The sequence below is a fragment of the Pseudocercospora fijiensis genome (assembly GCF_000340215.1).
Source record: "Pseudocercospora fijiensis CIRAD86 unplaced genomic scaffold MYCFIscaffold_19, whole genome shotgun sequence".
Lineage (NCBI taxonomy): Eukaryota > Fungi > Ascomycota > Dothideomycetes > Mycosphaerellales > Mycosphaerellaceae > Pseudocercospora > Pseudocercospora fijiensis.
This window is the reverse complement of record NW_006921550.1, coordinates 540,900-564,021: the sequence shown is the minus strand read 5'-3', so window position 1 is coordinate 564,021 and position 23,122 is coordinate 540,900. Positions and strand designations below refer to the sequence as shown.

The window sequence follows — 23,122 nt, the reverse complement described above, 5'->3', positions numbered from 1 at the left end:
ATTTCACCTCCCGTGTTCTGCGCCGGAAGCTATCTGTATTGCAAAGCTGTCCGCAGCGGGCCACGGAAGCTCAAAGGTACAAAATTGTATCCCGATACCGATTCAAGACTCCGGAGGCAGTGGGAAGATGTCCTGAGGTTCCAGTGCAGCAAGCAATCTCCGCACTTGGACACTGCTTGTAGCTGGGCTTGTCCTATTTGGGGATACATGCTGGCATAAAAGAACAAAAATGCTATCCTTGGCACTGCCGAGAAACACTTCCGGCGAAGCCTGGTGACACTCTTTCATGGTATATTACCTCCACACGACAAGCTTTTGCATGGTCGCCGGTCGCCGAAGGCTGGCTTTCTCAGGAGAAGTGCATTATTGCGGAGGTGTCGCAGACTCGCAGGGAGGATTCGGCGAGCAGCCAACTTCCAAGCCGAGGGGAGAGGAGTCGTCGAGCTGCCTGGCAGAAGTCTGTTGCGGTGCGCTCGATCCTCTGCGGGCGCTGGCCAATTGCGAATTGGACACACGCCGTGTCATCTGAGAAAAATCAATACAGCTGACACTGTCAAATAATGGCGTGTGTAGGGGCTCTGTCCCTCTTAAAAAGGATTGGGCCTGCCATTTCCACGTGCAGAACAGCAGTGAGATCTTTGTTTGTGGTAAGCGAAGCGAGGAGGACAGGCCTGGCAGCCGCGTGCAGGCTAGTTCTAGGGTGCAGGAAAGGTACTTCTGTGAGAGTGTTTGGCTGACCAGGACTGCTGAGGCTGCGGATGAAACGTGTATCCGTGTGAGCCTCACACAAGCCAATCGTGCTGTGCTCGAGCGGCTTCTCTGTGACAGCAGTGTCTGGGAATCGCTGATTGCTGCCATGACTTCTCGCGAGAAGCAGGAAGATTCGAATGGTGTAGCAACTAATCGAGCGCCGGATTCATCAGCACATATTATATTGACTTTTTGCAAGATTGAAACAGTTTTGTCAGCGGCGATCAGAGATGTCATCACCTCGGAGAGATCTGCTCCTTCACGTGTGCGAACATGATTCCAGCGAAGGGGTCAAGCTGAAGGAACGGCGTGTGAATCTTCCCGTCGCATGGTTTGTGCAGGTGAGTAATCCTGGCCACCGTCTCTTCTGCACCCATAACTTATAGCACAGGACCACGGTGTCCGCCTTGGTTACCCCCTTGGCACTAGATTCCGACCTACTTCCTACGAAAGCGCATTGCTCCAGCGGCAGCTGCATCTAGTGTTCGGGCAGTGCACAAATTGTTGCTGTCAAATGCAATGTTGGCGCCTGAACAATGCCTCACAGACCGAGCGCTATGCGGAAGTGTCCGATGTGCGAATTGTGCTCGTGCTCGTACGTTGTATACTCAGCACGTTGTGTCCGGTGTGGAGCAACGAATCTACCCGAGATTCAGACGTTGTGATTCGCTCGCAGTCACAGTCCCGAACAATTTTTTGAGCGGAGTTGTGTGTTCGGCCGCAGGTGTGCATAGCATCCGAGTAGTGACCGAACACATGTCGGTAAGGTACGCAGGTACATCGCACTCGCTTGCTCGTACGACAGCGAAGAAGCACAGCATCTTAATTTGCTGCGTGGATACTGCGCTGTAACATGCAATTCAAGCCACACATACACCCCGAATCTCCCGTCAGACGGTCAGGCCGTCAGTAGCACAGCATAGGGCTGGCTGTATACGCTCGCTGTGGGACGAGATACGAATGCGATCGCATTTCCCATTATTGCGTTGCCTGATTCCTTGCGCTCCACTGCGGCCTGGAGAAATTATGATTGCGCATGCCACGCGGATGCCCATGATCCTTTCTGGGCCATGTCTCAAGAGGGCCTCAAGCAACTCTACGAAATAATAATGTCTCCGCTGTCTCAAGTGACAGGAGTCAAGTCAAGTGGCTGCGAGCATTGATTACCACATTCAGCAGGATGACTACGGACAGCTCGCAGAAGCACTGCCTTCTGCCCTTGGTGATGAAAGAGCAGCGAAGTAATCATGCAGCCGGAAACGCGCAGCTCCGTTGTGCGATTGGCCAGGCAGACGAATCCTTTGCGACTGACGCACAAGACCACCGGAGCCAGGGTGTGTGCTGCGGCCGTTAGGTGACTAAACTCCAGAAACTGAGTTTGCAGGGGCCTCTGCGCTCGGACAGGCAGGCAGGCGAGCAGGGACCGGACGGCGTGCGGAAGACCGAAGACGGTGTTTAGGAACGCTGACGACGGAGCTTGCGGCTTCCAAGGCACTGCTGCTTTGAGGATATATCTCTATACTCCTTCGTCCCGTTGTTGTCTGTTCAGCTTCCCTACTCCACAACATCAACACAACACGCACTCAAGACAATCATTGTCAATCACCAACAACGACCAAGAACACCATCGCCTTTGAACAACTTCGGACTTCACCAGCCTAGCTCTCCACCCGATAACTTTATTGTTCGGGGTGACTCAGGCAGAACCCTTTCGCCATCACAGCAGTATCTGACTCACCGGACGCATACATACAACATGACTTCTCATCTGAGGCTTCAAGCTTCCTTCGAGCCATTCACGGCCAACGCTACCTACCAGACTGCCCCAACTCTGCCACCAGTCAAGAAGCAGAAGATGTCTCTCACACAAACATACTACATCGCCTCGACCGCGAGGACCAAGCTCGGTCGCGAAGCTGGACGAGCAGACCACGATCTACGACTACTCGTCGGACACGCCAACCTCTTGGACTCTCTAATGGTCGAGCTCGCCGATGCCGAGCGGGAGCAAGAGGCATGGTTCAACCAGTCCGTCAACAAGGCATCCACGCCAGAAGAGCCACGACATGTGCAATGGATCGACACCATTGCTGAGGAGGATGACGATGACGATGACGATGACGACATGGAGTCCGACGATGGCTCAGACATCTACGACGAGGACGCAGACATGTTCAACATCCCCCTCAAGAAGATCCGATCACCACCCGTCGAGATCTCATCAGAAGAAATTGACGATGAAGCCGACTCTGATGACGAGTTTGACGACGAGCACGCTTTGATTCGCGTCCCATCACAACACTCTCCGCCAGAGCTTACTCTCGACTCCGAATCAGATTCCGAAGACGAGTCGATCCCTTCGCCAGAACAACCGCCTTTCGAGCTCAGCGAAAAGGAACGACAAGCAATCACAACTACAGACTTCTACTCAAAACCTCAATCGATTGAGAATCTGCTAGCGCAGCAACATCAGCAGCCCATGATCGCGGCGTGCTAAGCGCTTCTCACCAAGTCTTGTTGTTCTTGTTGTTATCATCCAGCGTTCTCAGCGAAGCGAGCATTTTTGTGGGGGGGCCATAAATCATGAAGGGAAAACAGAACATTTTTGTTGAGCGCGATCTCATCTCATCTCAGAAGCAAGGAAAGGAATTTTTTATGTTCATACAAACACATACACCAGTTACATTGGCGGTTCTCCCTCTCACCAGTCAGAGGTAGAAGAACGCTTGGTTGGAAGATGGAATGGAATGGAATAATAACAATCAAAACATTCGAACATCATCACTCTCATCTCTGTCTGTCTCTCTATTCACCCTCTCTCTCCCTCCCCCCTCTCGCTGATCCTTCCTTTGCATCGCCGAATCATCCCTCCAGATGATCTCCTCATGCAAAAAAAAAAACAATCACTTCTCATTCACCGCAATACAGTACAGTACAGTACGTAGGTACCTCGGCGACCACGCCCCTCTACGGAACGTTTCGTCCGCACGGGCCGAAACGAAAGAAAAAAAAAAGCTGCTTGCTTGCTTGCCTGCATAAGCTCCCCTGCCTAGCCGGGCCGGGGGCGGCGAGCCGGCCGCAAACTCGCACAACCACAGATCATGAGATTATGCACTGATGAAATGTTTCCGGCGTCCGGACTCCACTCCATGATTATTAGAACAGCAGGGGAGTTTTGTGATCTGTACGAAGGGTTGATCATGTCGCCGACTAGTTTGACCTTTTCGTTTTTCGTTTCAACTTGCCAAGGTGTAGAGCAGAGCCACGTGTAGAAGAATGGTGTGAGAGCATGTTGGTACGAGACTCGATACTTTTACTCTTTTTCTTTTTTCCAAAACAACAGCAGTAACGACTCGGCTGCAAGCGCCTAGACGCAAAGATCAATCCTCTTCTTCCAACTTCCATGCCATCCAAAAAGCACATACATACACCATACCGGTATGCCACGAGGCAAAGACGTCACTACTCCCCTTATCATCATCATCATCATCATCATCATCATCATCCCAATGGCTGCCATCACATGTACATGTAAACTTGAAAACAATGGAACCAACCTTGAACTGCAAGGTACACGTGGATCTGCTACTCATTAGGACGTCTGCGATGACATCGATAAACCATGTAGGAAGTTGGGTTTTCTTATGAATGAAAGGTTTCTCGAGCAACCGAAAATTCCACAGGATTGATGCTTGTAGTTGAGTTAACAAAAAAATCAGGCAGAGATGCGAACTTGGAGCTTGATGAAACTTCCAACTTTTTTTTTTCTGTAGACGTCTCATCAACAACCACATGGAAGTCGGAACATCGCTCCGCACCGCATGTGAACGATTTTTGAAACATTTTGACCCGTAACAACTAGATGCAGGCAGGAGTTCTTGATATAGAAAAAAAAACCAGTTTTATATAATCTAGACCTGAGATTCTAGAAGATATAATAAGTACATAGTACAAATCCTGTCGTTTCGTATGCAAATGCCAGAAGAAAAAAAATATATATCAACCCCACTCATTCATTTTCAAGAAAGGGTATCAAATCACATCACATCACACACACACATCAAATCTCCTGCACCCACATCTCCATCTTCCCCATATCAGCCCGATCCTTGACAGCAACAGCCTTACACATAGCGACAGCCATATCAAGATCATCCTGGTCAGCCAAAGTCACCAAATCGCCATCCTCATCGCGAATCTTAAGTTTAAAAGCACCTTGCAAAGCGAACTTCGATCGGATTTGTGATGAAAGGTCGCCGTAAGTGACAGAAGGGGAAGTCATGACATATCGCATATCTTCGGCATGCACTTTGATGCGAAGTTTCCGAAGTTCCGGCGCACGACGAGAAGAGTGGGAGCGGTGGGAGTGTGACTGCTGCTTGGGAGGGAGGATTATTTCGAAGGCGAGGGGGGAATGGATTGAATCGGAGGGTGAGATCACATCATCCTCGTCTTCTTCTTCGATTGCGACCGGCTGACTGCGGTGCGCACTTGATCGCGAGCGCTGATGTGATGAGGCTTGTTGTTGCTGTTGTTGCGTGATGACCTGTTCACTGTATGCCTCAATCGGGTCTTCCTCGATCCGCACTTCCGGGATTTCTCGATGCTGCACACTTCTTTGCTGCTCACGCGCACTCTTTCCTTCTCTGCCTCGTGTTGTTGATCCACCTGAAAATTCTCGTCTCATGGGAGGACGTTCGGACTCCGATCGTTTTGTGCCTAGCCGTGGTCGCTCGGCTGGGCTGGTTTTCTGCTCAAAAGCTGCCACGCCGAGTTCCAGCCGTAATGGCTTCGCCGAGGGCCGGGCGGCTTGGAGATTTGATCTTTCAGAGCTGGTGCTTTCGGAAGATTTTCTCTTGCCGTGGGCAGAATCGGGCCGCTCGAGCTCAGGTGGTGGCGTTGGAGGGAATACATTGCGGTGAATGGGCGGCTCTGACTGTTGTCTTGCGCCCCGACTGCGCAAATCTGGTCTCACGAGGTTGAGCGCAGCATACGAGAGCTTCTCACCAGGCCGGTCGTCGATTCCGGCAGCCGCAAGAGCAGCTTGCCGGCGTGGATCTGAGCTTTGATAGTCCTGCGCAGCGACCAATCTCGCTCTCCCAAGGTAGTCCTTGGCCTTGAGATTCTTCACCTTGGCCTCGTTTGGTCTGTAGACAAGGCCGACTGGGATGGAAAACACCGTATACCCCTCGGCCTGCTCGCGAATGGCTTCGTCAATCACGTCGTGATCCGGCACCATCTTTTCTCTTGTCGCAAAGATGAGATCTTGCATGCCAGCGTCTTTCTGCTGGAGGTAGATGTAGCACAGGCCTCGGTTGAACAGGACTTCGCAGGAGTACAGCTTGAACTTGAGGCCCAGCTGCTCGTAGTCGATGTTGTTGTTGCCTCGAAGATATAGCAGAGTATCGTTGAAGTTGGCCAGAGCCTCTTCAAAGTCGCCCATGAGGAAGTTACTGACGCCTTGCTGGAAGTACGAAATGGCAAGGTACTGGTCGAGCTGGACTGCGCGCTGGTAGCACTCCACAGCCTTCGCGTGTTCGCCCAACGTCGCATGTATCACCCCACAGTTGAACAAGATCTTGGACGTGTCCGCTATCTGCTCGAAGCATTTGATGGCATTGTCGAACTCATTGTTGTCGTACGCAGCCAGCGCTGCGACCCAGGTCTCTATCTCTTGCTTGAGCGACATGGCGAAGATGCGCTGCGACTCAATCTTCCCAGGATCAATGGCTCCGGGTCGACACCTGACGAGGTACTCCGGCGGCTGGAGCTTGCGTCAGGCATCTAAGGTGGGAACGGTGCTTTTCGCATTGGCAGTGCAGACTCACGAGAGGAGGTGGAGTGGAGACGGACAAGGAGAGAAGAACTCACGACAGGGAGTCTGCGACGATATACAAGTCCCATGCCGTCCTACCAAGTGCGGAGCGCGTAATGTATCGACGAAGCGAAGCGTGAAGACGGAGCGGCGCTTGGTGCCCACCTCCCAGCGCTTAACCACGATGTGGGATTCGTCTCGGCCCACGTGACATGTCCGAGACGCCAATGACATGTCGTGCTGGCCGTCGACATTTCTTCGCCGAGCGAGCCACCAAGTTGAGCACCGTCAACCATCTCTCCGAATTGGTCGCTGCTCATGCAGGAACGGCATTTCCTGTACGCCAAGTCACCGTCTCCTGCTCAATCACACCACATCCGTAGACGGCGCACGACACATCCTCTGCACTGTGCAGCTCCATGTGCATCGCTTGACGGCATGAAATGTGCACTTGATCACAATTGACACGCGGCTGGGCTTCATCTCGTCACAAGCAAGCAACTTCTGGCTGGTCGCTTCTTGAGCGAGTCTAGGAGAGGGTATCAATGTGAAGCTGATGTGATTTGATGCTGGCTTGCACATCTACCAGCCTGGCGAGACGTCTCGCTTCAGCTTGGTCAAACGATTTGCAGCGTCGCATACATCGTGAGGCTAGAGATGATTTGATGAACTTGGGTGAATGCTACCGGCCCCCCTCTAGCAATGCTCTCGTAGTCGTCGTTCGATACATGGATCACATGTGTATGCCGGCCTAGTAGCCACAGCTACCATGATTTAGTGCAACGCCGAAAAAAATGCCTTCTCCCAGAAGATGCTCATCAATGCGCCTGCCCATGCGCCGTCCAATGCACATGCTTCCCTCCCACGCCGTTTGGGGTATATCTAGGATGATATGTGTATATTTCGGGGATCGCGAAACCAGGTCATGGCAAGAGCAATCACGATAAAGATCGTCGGACCAAGACCGTTCAAAGCGGCTAGTCATAGAATGCGGCATGAATTGCTTTGATACCTAATCAACTACAGTCAGTCTTCATCAAACTCGAATATTAATTGCCTTGAAGATGTTGTCAGTGATGTTCCGATGATAGACAGACATGCGGAAACATCGCTGGATCAACGTAGCAAGAATAAGAAGAAGGGAAGCTTACCATCTTTGCGTCTCCATCCTTCGAATCCACGTTGCCGTGATCTTTAATCGCTCTCGCACCGTTCGCGTTCCAAGAAGCTTGTACTTCTCTTCCTCACTGATGGGGAGGACACTTGCAAACCAGTAAGGAAACAATGCTGCATCTTCTGGTGGCTGTCCGTGAATGTCCAAGACTCTTTGCTGGAGCCAATTCGCACTCCTGCCTTGCATGCGCGTGATGAATGTTTGACCGAGCATGTGCAGCTCTTGCGTCGACATCCTAGTAACCTGACCGGCAATGTCGCCATCTTGAGCGGGTGGCAACGAGGTCTCCTCCGCTTCTATTCGCTCTTCTTCCACCAGACTGACATCGTCCAATCGCTCAATATCGCCCACTGTGTATCCGTCCAGGGATCCGTGGCTCTTCACGCGGAAACGATAAAGTCCACGAGTTTCGATCAGACTGGTGCCATCTGCCAACAGTTGTGCGTGAACGATGTGGAGCATGGTTCCGTACTGATAGAAGTGGACAGTGCCAAGGTCGCCCTGGGGCTCTCCGTATCGGTTGTACATCAGCATGCCAAATTGTCGATTCCCTTCTAGGGCTCGCCGCAGCATCAATCGATATCTAGGTTCGAATATCCGCAAAAAGGTCGGTTGGTGTGGGAAGCCGAGGGCGCACACGAACAGCGGTACGTTGGAGAGGCCACGACTACCTCTCTCTTCAGCAGCCACAGCTTCCGCTCGCGAGCTAATCATTTCCGGGCAAAGTCCATTGAGCAGACTGACCAGGGTCTTGTTGCTGGGCTGCCTGAAGAGAGCAGGGGGCAGCGCAAGATCCCGACGACACACAGGGCAATGGAGCGAATGATCGAGAACTCTTGCCATGCACTCACGGCACAAGGTGTGGCCACAGAAAGTTGTGACCGGATCCAGCATGATGTTGTAGCAGACCTGGCAATCGACCTCTTTCTGGGTGGCTTCCAGAAGCTCATGGAGTACGCTGATGTCCAAAGCTTTGGTTGTCCCATCGGTCTCGGACGAAGCAGAATATGTCAAATCGGTATTGTAATCCAGGTCACCTCTGGCAGCCAAGGAATATGTCGCGACTAGTCTTCCGCCACGTGACTGATCAACTTTCGGCTTCTCGGTTGCAGGCTGGGAACTGACCACTTCATCCCAGCGCGCTCCTTCCTCAATCAACATGGGACTGCTTTGCCTAAGCGATTCATGCTTCGCAACCACTTCCGCTATGGATTCCATGACTTTGGTCAAGACCACATCGATATTGCAATCGGACGCGGGATGTTCCAATCCGCAGTCTCGGAATGGACACTGGATTCCATGGCGACGACCAGGCAAGTCCGGGTAGGAGATGTATTCTCGCTGATGAGTTGCGGGTAGACAGTGTTTGCATAGCGAGTTGCCACATGGAAGGGTGACTGGATTCCGGAACGGCCGCGAACACTGCGTGCATTGGATCAAGCGCACCAGCTGCCTCGCATCTTCATGTGCTGCTAAGGCAGCGGGCGGCGCACTCTTCTCCAATTGCACGCCATCTTGGCGCATGAAGTCGTCGGATTTTGTCGCCAGGTTGAAGGGTTGGCCTGCTGGCGGGGCGAGGTATGAGGTATCCAGCTTGCTGCGTGTCGCGGTCTCATACGCAGCCTATGTGACGGCGCCACTCCTCCATGTATTGCAGGTGTTGTTCGGCAAGCTCTGGTGAGACGGTCGAGAGGCTGAGGTGTTGTGCGATGATGGACTACTCAGGTGAGCAGTGAAGTGGTGGGAGGTACTTGTGCTGGGAATGACGTCTTCGGGGACGCGGTGCAGCCAGTTCGAAGGGCCCAAGGCTGAGCACGGACAGCGGGTATGAATCAGAAAGCTCGGAGGCGACACAGGTCAGGGTGGGAAGAATGGAAGGCAGTGGCAATGCTGGACAGCCGAAGAGGGTCTCTGTGCAGAAAAGAGCGGTGGCGTGTGAGAGTGAGACGTCGACGTGGAGGAAGACGTTCCCGAGAGTAGTAGTGTGGTGGTCATGGAGCACGCAGCACTCCTCAGGTCAGGTCCGGGGGGCCAATGGCCACGCGCGATGGCGGATCAGCAGGGATCCGCGGGCGAAAGTGCGAATCATGATGAGATGCAGCGTCGTGCACCGCTGGGCTTGGCAGCGAACATCAATAATTCTCGCCATGCCATGCCAATAATAATCTCGCAGCAACAAGTTGTTCGCTGCAGTGCAGTGCAGAGCAGCAGAGTGGGTGGCCTTCCGCAAACTCTGATGCCTGCCCGCCGTGCCCCGCGCTATATCGGCGCGAATCGATCGGCGCACACTCGAGCATTCTATGCCGCGATCGAGACCCCGCCCAGCATCGGCTTCGACCAATATTACCATCATGGACGCCCATCGCACCCATCGACGACTTGTCCTGTCCGTTTCCGGCCGTGGCGACGTGCATTGCTGGTCCGCATGCCAGTCCGTATGCTTGTGCGCATGTCCCCGGAACCACCCCGCTCCGACAACTTCGGGTCCCGATCATATCATAGATAGCAAACCACGCTCGGTGACTATAAATCGCGGCGGTCGGCTTAGATTACAGTATCGACGTATATTGCCTGCCTCTACGGCTTGCGTTCAATAATGAGGAAGGCGCGGAGACGGAGATGGCTCACGCGAACCACACCATGATAAGCCCGTTTGTCCGCTACCACCGTAAGATCCATCTCCCGAGTCATTTACATCATAATCGACGGTCGTTCATGATGGATGTCTCGTCTCCTATTTCCATCAACCGCATATGCCGTCTAGAGTCTAGAACGCGGAATGTTGCCGAATTGCACAGGACCCCTTCACCAAACAATGCTCAACAACAAGAAGAGCTTCATCTATAACAATCAATTCCGCGCTCAATCTCTACAATATACACAAAGCCACCTGTCCCATTCCTTCTACAACTTCGCACCCTTCTGCCAAACCGGCCCGCTCAAGCTATCATAAACATTATAGCTCAAAATGTCATTCGGCACAGGCGTCGTATGCATACTCAAAGCCCTGCTATCAACCATACTCGGCTCCAACTCCTCAATCTTACTCGCCCCAATCAACCTCATATTCATCTCCATCTCATCCTTCAACAACTGCATCGCCCGGTCCACACCTGGAAGTCCGTACGCCGACATGGCATACAAAAACGGTCGACCAATACCCACACCTTTCGCACCCAAACACACCGCCTTAATAATATCGCTCGCCCTTCGAATCCCCCCGTCGATGAAAACTTCGAGTTTCCCTTCCAACCCATGTCTCCTCAACTCCGGCATAACCTCTGCCAAAATCTCTATCCCACTCCGTGCGGTGTCTAATTGTCTCCCCCCGTGATTCGAAAGCACGACGCCATGCACCCCGTAACTCACCGCTTTCATCACATCCTCCACCCTCTGCACCCCTTTCAGAATAATCGGCATTTTCGTGATCCTCAAGAACCAAGGGATATCGTCCCAACACAATGCCGGATCGATGAAAGAGCTGATCGCACGCGCCGCGCCTTGTGATCGATCGACCTGATCTCCACCCGTGTTCTGCACATTAGATCCCGTATCGTCGAATTTCGAACGCATATCTTTTTCCCTTCGACCCAACTGCGGAGCGTCGACGGTGATGAACAGTCCTTTACAACCTCTTTGCTCCGCATGTTGAACAATCCTCTTCGTGATATCCCGATTCTTGTTCACATACAATTGCAGCCATTGCACCTGATCGCCTTCTCTTGCATCTACGATTTCGTCGAAAGAGCACGAGGCTAATGTCGGGATCATTTGGATGACATTGTGTTTTTTCGCGCCTCGTGTCAGTACGACTTCGCCTTCGGGGTTTCCGAGTTTTCCGAGAGCTGTGGCGGTTACGTAGAAGGGGATGCTGACTTTTGTTCCGAGCATGGTTGTGCTGAGGTCGACGTTTTCGACGTTTACGAGGACTTTGGGGCGGAACCAGATTTTGTGGAAGGCTGAGTGGTTTTCTCGCATGGTCTGAAGCGCACGCATTAGCTTGGGTCTGAGAGGAGAGTCGTTGTATGGTGCTCACAATCTCATCGTCGGCACCGCTTGAATAGTATGCCCATGCCGTCTTCTTCATGACTCTTCGGGCTACGGCTTCGAAGTCCATCATGTTGTAGCATTGTTCCAGGATCGGCATATGTTTGATGCGCTCTTGTCGTTCCACCTCGAAGGGATCTTCTTCTTTCTCTTCCTTCTCGACGGTCTGCATGTTTACCTCACCCAAATGCTTGCTCTTGTCTAGGTACTTGTCGAGGGTGTCCGGTGGATGGATAGGTTCGTATTCTTCGGTGGCGTCTTTACCGGCATATTTGAGGATGATCTTGGGGCCGCCTGGGTGTTCGGGCAAGACTAGATTGATATTAGCATGTGTAGAGAGCATGTCTGTACTGGAGTATACTGACATTCCGTAACATCGTATCCCTTGCCATGGATAATGACCCAGCAAGACTCTCTGCTGTTGTGCTGTGCGATCTCTTCACCAGTAAGCTGCTTGCTCTTGGGCTGCTTGTTCGGATCCTCGTGATTCATCTTGACTGAATGAGAATGGTAGATAGTACAGGGTATCACAATGAGAGAGGAATGGGAGAAGAAAAGCAGTCGCACAAGATGGCAACGCCCCAGGTCAATATGATGTTCAGTGACCCTTGACTATTGGCGATCTTAATACTCCTCGAAGCGCTCGATGGCGTAGCATGCGTCCAGCCTCATCGTCCGCGGCTTCACCTCTCGCCTTCCTCTTCCCCGAGAGCAGAGGTCTACCCCACAAAAAAGTGAAAATGGAAGGTTGGACGAGCAAACGTGCCACGAGCGGCCAATGAGGTGAACAACATTTGAGGACAGGATTTTGCGGAGGCTCAATAACTCCGCAATAGCCGCTGATCAGGTACCGTGCGTTTGGAAATATTTGTTGCTGTGCGACGTCACGCCGACGTGGTCGATGGGAAGAAGTACGTGCGCAGGAACTGACCATCTTGTTGAGCATGGTAGCAGAGATGTGCAGCGGCATTAATGTCGGGAAACACACGTACAAGGCTGATATAACGAAATTCGGCCAGTCGCTAGTCGTACACGGAGAGAAATTCATAAGGCTTGGGTTGCACATTTGCCACCACTTGGATCAAATGTAGTAGAGGCGTCGTCAAGTCGTTTTCCCTATTGCATCTGAGCGAGAGATCACTCTGGCCTATCTTTATCGTATGCTCCTCGACTAAGATTTGCCTACTGCATGTGAGGACGGCGAAGGTTCTTAGTGGGTTCTGGCGATCGGCTCGTCCTGTCTCTTCGAAGTTCGGACAAAGGACGCGCGCTGCAATATCGGGTGTCTATGCCTGAGTATGAGCCGAGCACCAATGGCGCCTGGTGTCTGAAATGGCGGTCGAAGATTCCCATCGACTACTGCGCTGTGCGGCGCCGAATCTGCCGCTGCTCAGCTCGAAGATGTATCTTTCCCTCAATTACTTCCACATGACCCATCTCATCTCTTTTTCTTGCTCGGGACTTTTGTGAATCCGTCCTCGTCAACCTCAGGTATAGGCTTTTCTCGCGGCTGTGCAGGCGCTTGCAGGAGCTGTGGCGCCTCGTCCATATCCTCGTCCTCATCAAAACCATCCCACTCTTCGTCGTCGCCAACTTCCTGGTTCGTTTCCTGAACCACAATCTTTTCATGCTTTTTGCTTCCTCGATTCTCCCATCTCTGTTTCACCTCGTCCGCCGCAGCCGTGCTTAAGGTCTCAGTCATGGCTTTTCGCACTCTGAGGATGCCGTTCGCAAGCTCCACTTCCGATTCGTCTTCGATGTTGCAGTCAAACTCGTCCTGCATGATTTGTAGGAGGAAAACTTCGAGATCTTCTTGCATGTCGGCGAAGGTGAGCACAGCACCCGGAGCAGGATTGATATACTGCGGTTGATTCAAGAAATCGGAAACTGCGCCGGCGAACCAGTCGCGCTTGTCTGAAGAATTCCCTCCGCCCCAGCCATTATCCACTGCGATGGATAGCGGTTGCCATAGGTCAAGTAGATACCATATTGAGTTGTCAAAGGCAGTGATGAGTTGCGCTTCTGTCGCTTTTGCAGGGGCGCCCGCGGGCACAGGGCCATTTTGTGCAGGCGCGGCCATATTTGCGATGTGCTTGAGGTATTGATGTGTGGCTTGAATGGGTATTGGCGTTGCAGTCTAGCCAGAGTTTCTCGAGTCGCGCTGCTTTCGAGCGGTGCGGATCGGGAGTGCGGTCACAAGTTACTCGAGGTGGAGATTGCCTCAGGGCTGCTGTATGGCAATGCAAACATGTAGGGAAGCAGTGGTAGAGATGTGGATGTCGTTGGCCGTTGGACCGATCAATCACCGAGACCAAGGCAAACAATTTTTTGGACGCCAAAGCCACTGCATGCCAAGGCTATTCTCGCATCATTCCCCCTGGTGCCGCCAGGACAGTTAGGCATCTCACTTTGCAGGGAGAGCAGTCTGGGGTGCATATCGTTCCGTTCCAGATGTGCCTGTGCTCAGTGTGCTGTGATGACATGACGCGCTCGTGCCTAAGTTCGACTTGTGTGAAAGTCTGGCGCTCCTTTTCACAACCCGGCGATTGTTTCTGTGTTGAAGCCCAGCGTCTCAGGAGGGACACTAGAATATCCTGGATATCTGACACGGCCAACCTCCAGGCCTGACTGACTCGTTGTGCACAGCGTTGGGCAACGACTGCTTCGGCTTCTGGAGTCATTCCCCTCCTCTCACTACCTACGTGCTTGGGTTACGATATTGGGCGAAGATTTGAATAGACTGCATCAAGTGTTGCTATGTGTCCGATTGATCCGAACCACGTCCACGCCCCAATACTCTCGCCACGATGGCGGCATTGACGGCATAGGCATAGGCATAGGCATAGGCATCGGAACTCGTTGGACACCAGCATAGCGGGCTGCCACTCCGCCCTCACCGACGATGCCTTTCAACACCCTCACCGTCGCGTCCGCAGTCACGCCGTCGCTCATCGAGACCTACTTCTCTCACTACCTCAATCGCAAACCCCTCAAGCAGAAGCCGACCGCCCACATCTCCTACCATGAGGGTCTGCGATTGATTCGCCAATTCCTCGACTACAGCTCCAAGCACACCATAGAAGACCTGCAGGCCTTCACAGCGCAATCGGTGCCCGTTCCAACCTGGGTGAGAACGCAGGATGTGGAAATCCCGCCTCAGTTCCTCACTCGAAGTGCCAATGTCTTGCAGAAACAACTCGGTCCTCAAGGAATCGAGAAAGTCGGAGGCGAGAAGTGGTGGCAGTGGCGCCGACCTGAGAGTCCGCTCCATGCAGAATGGATTGAGATGAAGAAGCATCATAATGAGAGGAAACGGGCAGGCACGAGATGCGACCGAGTCATTCTCTACGTGCATGGCGGAGCATATTACTTTGGCTCTGTGGACGAGCACCGATACCAAATGCAGCGACATGCTCGGAAACTGAAGGCACGCGTGCTTGCTCCACGATACAGATTGGCACCACAATTTCCTTTCCCTTGTGGCCTGCATGACTGCATCGCTACCTATTTCTATTTGCTGGAGCACTTCGAGCCAAATCAGGTCTTGATCGCGGGAGACAGTGCTGGAGGCGGCATGGTCCTTGCTATGCTAGTCACCCTTCGAGATCAAGGCTGCCCGCTTCCCGCAGGCACTATACTCTTGTCGCCTTGGGTCGATCTCACCCATTCATTTCCAAGCACATCTGGCGATGGTGTAGGGGATTATATTCCACCTTGTGGCTTTCACCACAAACCAAGCATGGCGTGGCCACCTCCTCCGGTCAGCGATGAAGAGCCGAAGAAAGCGGAGCGCAAATTCACGCAGCCAGTCGAGCAGCCATTTGACGTGGTCGAGCTACCTGCAGACATTGAATCAATGTCTGTCACCACAAGGCCCAGCAGAGACAATCTTCGCGATCTAGCAAAAGAGGACAGGAAGAAGGCCGAGCCAATTCCAGCTATACCCGGCAGCTCGCTTCGCCTCGAGCTCGCTATTGATGACAAGCTTGTGATCATTCGAGAGCAGATCCAGATGTACGCGAGAAATGATCTCTTGACACATCCGTTAGTGTCAGCGGTACAGCAGCCTTCGTTGGGAGGCTTGCCTCCGATGCTGATTCAAGTCGGAGGCGCAGAGCTCCTGAGAGACGAGCAGATCTATCTGGCCCACAAGGCAGCAAACCCCACGGCATATCCTCCCAGCCATGTCATTCTGGACGTATACGACCCCGACCGAAGCGTTCTGAACTTATACCCGCCTACAGATGTGCAATTACAAGTGTGGGAAGATCTCTGCCACGTACCACATACGCTCTCTTTCACCCGGCCGGCCAAATATATGTACCGAGCAGTAGCACAATTCGGCGCCTGGGCATTGGCACGGGCTCAGCATAAATCCATCGAAATTCTCGACGATGATGCAATTTCTGTGATCAGCGAAGGTGAGGATGCGGATGAGTTCAAGGAGCAGAATGGTAACACTGCGTCATTTGGTAGCATTGGTGATGAAGGTGTTACCTCGACACAGTTCAAGCTGACCTCCACGGGAGCCGTTGGTAAAGCAGGCGATGAATTACCTCCATTCAAGGACCACATGATCCGACAACGAGTCAATCGCCACGGCACCATTTTTCCTCTGCCGCGTCAATCGGATATCAAGTGTCTACACCTGGATCCCAACACTATTGGTGCCATCAAACCAGGACCAGTACGAAAATGGCTAGCTAAAAGAGCAGAGAACGAGCAAAAGTTTGCCAGTGAATACAAGAAGATTGTCAAAAAGAAGATAAAGGAGCAGAAAGATTGGGATAGGGTGCAAGCAGGCGAGAATCCACCTCCTACAGCACTTATCAACAGGAGGCAAGCTGGTGTTGCGCCAGAGCAAAAGAAGAAGGGCAAGTCATGGGGTCTGGCAATGTGGAGTGGATGGGGCAGCTCTCACGACGAAAGCACAATACATCGAGAGGAGAAGGCGGTCGAAGAAAGAGAGAAGGCAGAAAATGGGGGAAACGAAGCCAACGATGTCCTTGCGGCAGCTGGATTCGCACGAACCGATAGCAGCATGCTCACTCCACGAAACCAGTCGATTGCCGGAAGCAACCGAGCATCATCACCATCACCTGCCACACTTACGGTGCCTGATCACGAGATGGATGCCGACACGAAGAACGGACGGAGAAGATCAAGTGCGAGCATATTGTCGACGCCTTGGAGCAGAAAGGATCGTGACGAGCCAGCAAGGCCAAGAAGTTCTTATCGCCAGGTCCAGGATGCCGGACAGGCTTCTGCCGACAGATCTTCGGCAGTCTCGCCCATATCACCGCAAGGAGGTGATTCACCAATGTTTGGTGGTCGCAGAGGGTTTTTCGATTTGAGTCGGCGTTCTAGTGCAGCGTCGGGGATGTTGAATTCTGGAGCAAGACCAGTGAGCGTGGTAGGAGCTGTGCCGCCTGCCTCTGAAATCCCGCCATCGCCGACTGTAACAGCGCCTGGCGCGGACCGTGGATCTACAGCGCCAACCATGTCGGAAGCCTCGTCAACAGGCAAGGAAGCCGTGAAAGTGCCTGGCAGCGATCACACATTCTTGAATCCTGAGAACAGCCGACCTCACAATGGCGTCGTCGCATATCCATTCAAGCTCAAGAATATTGGCAAAGCAGCCGCCAACAAGAGATCGCCAAGTCCAAATGCTTCCACCATGACTCTAGAATCGGTCGACGGAAGCGATCGGGCGTCTACCAGAAGCACGGAATCGTCTAGGTTGAAGGCCGCGCGCATCCTCGGCGTATCTCCCATGGAGCTTCCAAGCGATCTGCCAGGAACATCTGGCGCTGGCGGCACGAATGGCGCAAAGCGGGATCCGGGCTCCACAGCATCCCCGGACGAGCATCGATCAGGGTCTGAAACCGATATGATCCCGACCCTGGAAGTGTCACCAGCTGCTTTCCATGAAACTGGTAATGTGCAGGACGGAAATTCTTCTTCCGCCTCGTCTCGTCCGGTGTCAATGCTCCCGGAAAATGTTCGTGTCTCTCACTTGAAAAGCCCCGAAGAAAATCCAGTCGGTCCATTGAGCCCATCCGAGCAGCAGGATCCGATTGCAACGACCACCGCGAAACACCGACAAGGCAGAGTCGAATATCGAGATTCAAGGCTAGGTCAACTAGGTGCGGACGGAATGCCTACACAAGCATTTCCAGAAACGAGCAGTGCTTCTCGGCCGGCTCCATTCAAGATACGCAATCCTGTGTACGACAATCGAGCATCGGCGGATGTCACAGGGCAGACAGTGGATGAGCAGAGTCAACCGCTTGACGCATCGAAGCCGGCACCCTTCAAGATGAGGCATGTTGTGTACGACGCGAGAGTTGCGCCTGTTGGCAGCAAACCCCCAGGGTCTGATGCCGAAGCGGCAGCCTCTGTTGCAGCCAATGGCTCAAGTAAGAGCGAGACTTCACTTTCATCTGATGCCCAAGCTCTGCCAGGCACGGCAGTGACATCACCTGCTGCAACAGCCGCTGCTGTGGTAGCTGCTCAGCATGCCGCGGCCAGATCCGTCTCAACAAATTCGACAGCATCTCCCATTGATGATGAAAAGGAGGTGGTGCACTTCTCACATAACAACGCTAACCGTGATTTTCCGCAGACCAACAACACCACTCAGCCAACCGGGAATATTCTTTCACGCCCCGCGCCGCCGGTCAGGCCGAGCTCGAGCGGTCCACCACCAACGCCGCCACCAAAAGACCCTCCCAAATTGGAGAAGGAAGCGCACCCTATACTTCCAGCGAAGAGTCTGGCTCAGGGAAGATCTCGGGACAATCTGAAGGGGAGCGACGGAAGCATTAGTGGTCCTGATGACAACACTATATCGTCAACGAAGAGAAAGCCAGTGGCAGTGCCAACGAGCAAATTCTCGAGGAGCAACGAGAATCTCAGCAGCTATGGCAACGCACCTTCGCTACCAGCCGGTGCAGCAGCGGCATTAGCTGGAGTAAGGGCGAGATCAGCGAGTGCAGAGACGAGCGGGAGTTCGGAAGGGACATCATATGACAACCAGGCGGTATCTGCCGCAAGCGTTGCTTGCAACAACTCCGGAATGCGACCCGAGTTCGGAGTCCTTCCCCTTAGCAAATTCTCTCCTGCTGCCTCTTCGTCGCCCAAAGAGAAGCTACAAATCGACCCTCCAGCAGCGGCACCAGCACCCACTATCGGAAATCTGAGCTTCGAGCGCTCACCAGTGAAAGGAGACTTTGGTGATGCGACAACGATGGCGGAAAACACGAACACTACTAGTACTCCACGGCCTCCTCTAGAAACATTTATAACAGCACAAGAAGCTTTGGATCTTGGGATGAAGGAGGGACAGAAATTCTAATGATTGATTGATTGATCGGAGTGGAAGACGGAATTGATACGGTACGATCATCCAACAACTTGTAATGTTGATTCTTTTGAAACAATCATGCCTTCGAACACCGGTATGATGTTGTATGATATGAGTTGCTGCTGCTGTATACCTAGGGTTTTTCCGAGGAGGAATTGTAAGATTAGTGTGTTCGAATACTATCGGACAGAAGGCTTGAAGAAGAAGTATTCATTCCGAGGCCTTTGAGGCTATCTTCCACCTACCCTCTGGTTCGCATAAGGTAGTGGAAAGCGGTTGTTCGTCTTCTAGCTAGCTGGGCACGTAACGTGTGCAAGGAGGATTTCGTGTTTCCACCTTTTCGCTAGAGGCTTCTTTGATTCGCTCGTAAAGGAAAACGGAAAATCGTATTCGCCGAGAGCCGGCACTAACCAGGAGCTGGAGTCACGAAATCCGCCTTGCACACGTTATTTGAATCGTGTTTGATCTTCATGAAGCGAATGGCGGGCGGGGAAGCGGGTACTTGATGGGAGAGACATGGACTTTCCTGCCATTACCGGCGCCAAAGAAACTCCTGGCGTGCAGGCTAGCTGGTCTGAACAAGTACACGAACGGGGTAAGAAACGTATAGACGTATATACATGCTTTTCATACACCTAAGCCAACTCCATCTCCATTGCCAATTTTCGAGGCTTCCTAGCATAAAGTCCAACAACAGCATGAAAGATATCCCGCACAGGGGGGATTCCTCCGACATCGAAAATGCTCGATAATTGCTCTGGTCGTACGACACTTCTGTCGTCTTCAGGTTCACCTCCGAGTGTGAGTTGTGCGGTGGCAGATTGAATTTCTTCTGCGTTTGTGTCTTCTTGGAGAAGGGATAGTGCGGATGTTGTAGCCGTGGTATCGCCTTCTTCGATGGCGTTTTCCTCTGCTGCGTCGAGTGCAAGGGATAAACGACGAGTGGTAGGTACAGCACTGCTAAGTGATCGAATCGTGCCGTCTTCGAAGAGGATGGTGTAACCTCTGACATTGTTCCCGGCTAGAAGAGCGCTAGGCACGCATTCGAGAGCTGCTTCGAAAAGGGCATCGGTGTGTTTGGGACGATACACGGCGATTTGTGGGAGTATTTCGGAGTTGTCTTCTTCATTTAAAATCGATGAGACGACGGCGAAGGTGCCGTCTGTTTGGTTGATGGCTAGCTTGGCTTCTTGTTGATCTTCAGCGTGGCCTTGCAGGGCGATTGTATAGTGTTGGCTATCGTCGACTAGGTTCCAGACACGGATGGAACTGTAGTTTAGGACGATGAGGTAGCGGTCGAGGAAGCCCAGGTCTTTCACTTCTTGGTCTGAAGGCACGATGCCGGACTTTGTGGCAGTGATGGCGCCAGTCGTTGCGTCGAGAAAGTGGACGAGAGGGTGCATTGGCTCGTCGGTAGTTCTTGTGCTGCAGGCGATCGTGGAGCCATCGGGAGAAAAGGCTAAGCCAGCATCCACGACTGAAAGTGTTCTCGAGGGGAAGGACGTGACGACAGTCGCCAAGGTCTTTGGCGCGTCCTCTGGTCCATCTGACATTTCGACTGCAGAATCGGCCGGGTCATCATCAACCTCTGCAGTGACTGGCAGTGCAACGGTCTTTTTGCAGGCCCATTCGACAAAGTCAGATCCATCCTCTTCCTTTACAGGCACGCCATGCCTCATTCTGATTCGGGGTTTCCATAACTTGACAGCGCCATCTTGGCCGACAGTCGCGAAGCTATTTGAGACCGGGTCGGACTTCAATTGCAGGACGCTCCCAGCACCCGCGCCAAGATCAGCATTCGCCGCACGGTCATGTGGCCCGTCGACTCTTGTACTCAACGTCCACATTTCTTGATTGGCGTTCCATTTCCAGAACTTGAGATAGACTTCGCGCCTCTTCGCCTGTTGCTCCTTCAGCTCCATGATATCATGGGGTCCAAGTGCAGTAGTCTTCGCCACAGCATGCTCTAGGTCGCTTCCGGGGATAATCCACTCGTCGATGGTTGCAAGCCATTGGCCATCGGCGCTTACAGCGAGGTGCGATACATCTGGAGGCATGATTGGCGTACCTTCAGGTCCAAGGTTGAAATCAGTCACGTTGTTTCGCGACAGGGCTTGTCGGCTGATGTGGCGAGAATCGCGTACATCAAAGGTTTGCAGGAAAGGTCGCGTACTTATATCTCGTGCGTTCTTTGGCTGGGTTGATGGCACAGTCAAGAGCAGCTGAGTGGGATCGCTAGGGTGAAGAACAGCAGCTGTGACTGGCATCTGAACGCCATCTACCAGGCCAGTTTCGGTCTGAACCGGAAGCTGCAGGCCCGCAAAGTTGGCCACAGGTTTCAGCTCGGTGGTGCTCAAGACCATGATGGAGTTGTCACCCATCTGCACGGCGTAGCGAGTACCATCCGGCGAAACAACAATTCGCTCGACCTCGGCAGTAAGATGGGGCACGAACTGCTTGTGACCTGTTTCGAGTTGCCAGATCACCATGACGGACTCTTTGCCACCTGATATGAGGTAGTTGCCATCTCGCGAAAATTTGACTGTGGATACTGCCTCCCGATGCCAATGCAGGATTCGAGGCGCAGGCAATGCCGCAGTGTGAGGCTTGCCGAAGAGAGAGGCAAGGTCTGAGTAGACGTGAATCTTGCCATCTGCATTGCCGACTGCAAACACCAATTCCGCTGGCTGCACTTTATTCTTCTTTGACGTTGTGAGAATTGCTTTAGCATCCACACACTGAGGCGGAACCGTCATTGGCATCTCCAGCCAGACGTATGTGTCTGTCTGCTCCTTCCTCCTGCCAAGAATGAGGGCGGTGGTGCCAAAGCAGATGATGAAGGATGCGTTCTGCGTCACCTGGATACTTCGAATCGGGCGATATGTGGAATAAAGCAGCTTCCGTCCACCATTGATGTTGTAGCTGCCCTGTGCATGGCTGATATAAAATGATTCGGGTACGCCATCTAAGACCTGTGCTGTAGTGCTGGCTATGACAGCCTCTTGTCCGGGGTACGTTGAGTCAGAGGTTACGCCAGTAGTCCAGTTCCATTGAATCTTCGCTCCATTGTCGTAGGCAATATCCACATGGTCAGCGTACTTGGCGCTCAGCGAGAAGCATTGCACAGCTCTGCCGTCAGGGACGATGTGTGTACGCGAGACCAATGAGTTGTCAAGATGCAGGAGTTGCACTTCTCGGATGGTTGCTGCAATCAAACACTCGTCACCATTCTCGTCTGTAACGAAAATGGGATCGTGGCTGATATAGCGTCCTGCCGAGGGCGGAGAGAGCCACCAGCCATGTTCATTGGGTGCAGACAGCTGCTCATCCTCTTTGATACCGGCCTTAACCTCTCGCTCTGCCTTCCGCCTAGCCTTCTTGTCGCGTAATCGTTGCTTCTTGTCTTCTTTCGATCTGAATCTCGTCGATGCGCCTGCATCTGCTTCAACGCCTTCCTCTACTTTCTTCGACAACTTCGCATTGGCTTTTGGCGTTACAGAATCGACCATAGATGTATCCTCGTCTGCGTTTGACACGATTGAAATGTCCTCGCTCGCCTGCACCGATTCTCTCCTCCTTTCTTTCTTGTTCTTTCTTTCCACCACTTTGACATTTCGGTTCTCCACGGGAGCCGCGTTGGAGGATGGGTCACTCTCTTGCTCTGCTACACCCATGTCGCTCTTTCTCGAATTTGGGGTTGCTTGCTTGACAGCAGCATTTGGGCCAGGAGAATCATGCGCATCGGCGGGCGCTCCTTTCTTCGAAGATGTAGAGCCTTTTGTGACTTTCTTTGAACCATCATGTCTCGGTACCTGAACCTGCGGACTTGCATTGCCTCTACTATTCGTCTTCTTCGCCGAGTCCGCCTGCGATTGCTTCAACCTCTTCGGTGTGTGCTCCGTCTGCTCCTCCAACTTCCTCTTTCTCTCCGTATCTTTCGCCATCTTCTCTCACTGTCACATGCGACAAA

At 52.7% G+C, this 23,122-nt stretch overlaps 8 protein-coding genes across 8 annotated transcripts; 3 read left to right on the top strand and 5 right to left on the bottom strand.

The window, feature by feature from the left end:
- Positions 1–2,310: 2,310 nt before the first annotated feature.
- Positions 2,311–3,530, top strand: MYCFIDRAFT_212762 (uncharacterized protein). The gene has a single exon (XM_007934394.1). The coding sequence runs from the start codon at positions 2,507–2,509 to the stop codon at positions 3,245–3,247; it is 741 nt and encodes a 246-aa protein (XP_007932585.1). The 5' UTR covers positions 2,311–2,506; the 3' UTR covers positions 3,248–3,530.
- Positions 3,531–4,744: 1,214 nt separating this feature from the next.
- On the bottom strand, positions 4,745–6,670 carry MYCFIDRAFT_205569 (uncharacterized protein). The gene has a single exon (XM_007934393.1). It carries the CDS (start codon positions 6,437–6,439, stop codon positions 4,811–4,813), a length of 1,629 nt encoding a protein of 542 aa, XP_007932584.1. The 5' UTR covers positions 6,440–6,670; the 3' UTR covers positions 4,745–4,810.
- Positions 6,671–7,544: 874 nt separating this feature from the next.
- Positions 7,545–8,771, bottom strand: MYCFIDRAFT_212760 (uncharacterized protein). The gene is made up of 2 exons (XM_007934392.1): positions 7,720–8,771; positions 7,545–7,625 (listed from the first exon to the last, which is right to left on the bottom strand). The coding sequence occupies exons 1-2, from the start codon at positions 8,631–8,633 to the stop codon at positions 7,592–7,594; spliced, it is 948 nt and encodes a 315-aa protein (XP_007932583.1). The 5' UTR covers positions 8,634–8,771; the 3' UTR covers positions 7,545–7,591.
- Positions 8,772–10,643: 1,872 nt separating this feature from the next.
- MYCFIDRAFT_61252 (uncharacterized protein) lies at positions 10,644–12,427 on the bottom strand (the record flags this gene model as incomplete). The annotated part of the gene is made up of 3 exons (XM_007934300.1): positions 12,152–12,427; positions 11,776–12,098; positions 10,644–11,720 (listed from the first exon to the last, which is right to left on the bottom strand). The coding sequence occupies exons 1-3, from the start codon at positions 12,276–12,278 to the stop codon at positions 10,644–10,646; spliced, it is 1,527 nt and encodes a 508-aa protein (XP_007932491.1). The 5' UTR covers positions 12,279–12,427.
- A 797-nt stretch (positions 12,428–13,224) lies between these two features.
- Positions 13,225–13,866, bottom strand: MYCFIDRAFT_46883 (uncharacterized protein; the record flags this gene model as incomplete). The annotated part of the gene is made up of 1 exon (XM_007934287.1): positions 13,225–13,866. One exon carries the CDS (start codon positions 13,864–13,866, stop codon positions 13,225–13,227), a length of 642 nt encoding a protein of 213 aa, XP_007932478.1.
- Positions 13,867–14,694: 828 nt separating this feature from the next.
- Positions 14,695–16,755, top strand: MYCFIDRAFT_106837 (uncharacterized protein; the record flags this gene model as incomplete). The annotated part of the gene is made up of 2 exons (XM_007934391.1): positions 14,695–15,612; positions 15,697–16,755. Coding segments are annotated over 2 exons (1,977 nt in total), but the record flags the coding sequence as incomplete, so codon positions are not given.
- A 531-nt stretch (positions 16,756–17,286) lies between these two features.
- Positions 17,287–19,143, top strand: MYCFIDRAFT_85363 (uncharacterized protein; the record flags this gene model as incomplete). The annotated part of the gene is made up of 1 exon (XM_007934390.1): positions 17,287–19,143. The coding sequence occupies one exon, from the start codon at positions 17,287–17,289 to the stop codon at positions 19,141–19,143; it is 1,857 nt and encodes a 618-aa protein (XP_007932581.1).
- A 644-nt stretch (positions 19,144–19,787) lies between these two features.
- MYCFIDRAFT_85362 (uncharacterized protein) lies at positions 19,788–23,096 on the bottom strand (the record flags this gene model as incomplete). Its single annotated transcript, XM_007934389.1, has 1 exon — positions 19,788–23,096. The coding sequence occupies one exon, from the start codon at positions 23,094–23,096 to the stop codon at positions 19,788–19,790; it is 3,309 nt and encodes a 1,102-aa protein (XP_007932580.1).
- Between the last annotated feature and the right edge of the window lie 26 nt (positions 23,097–23,122).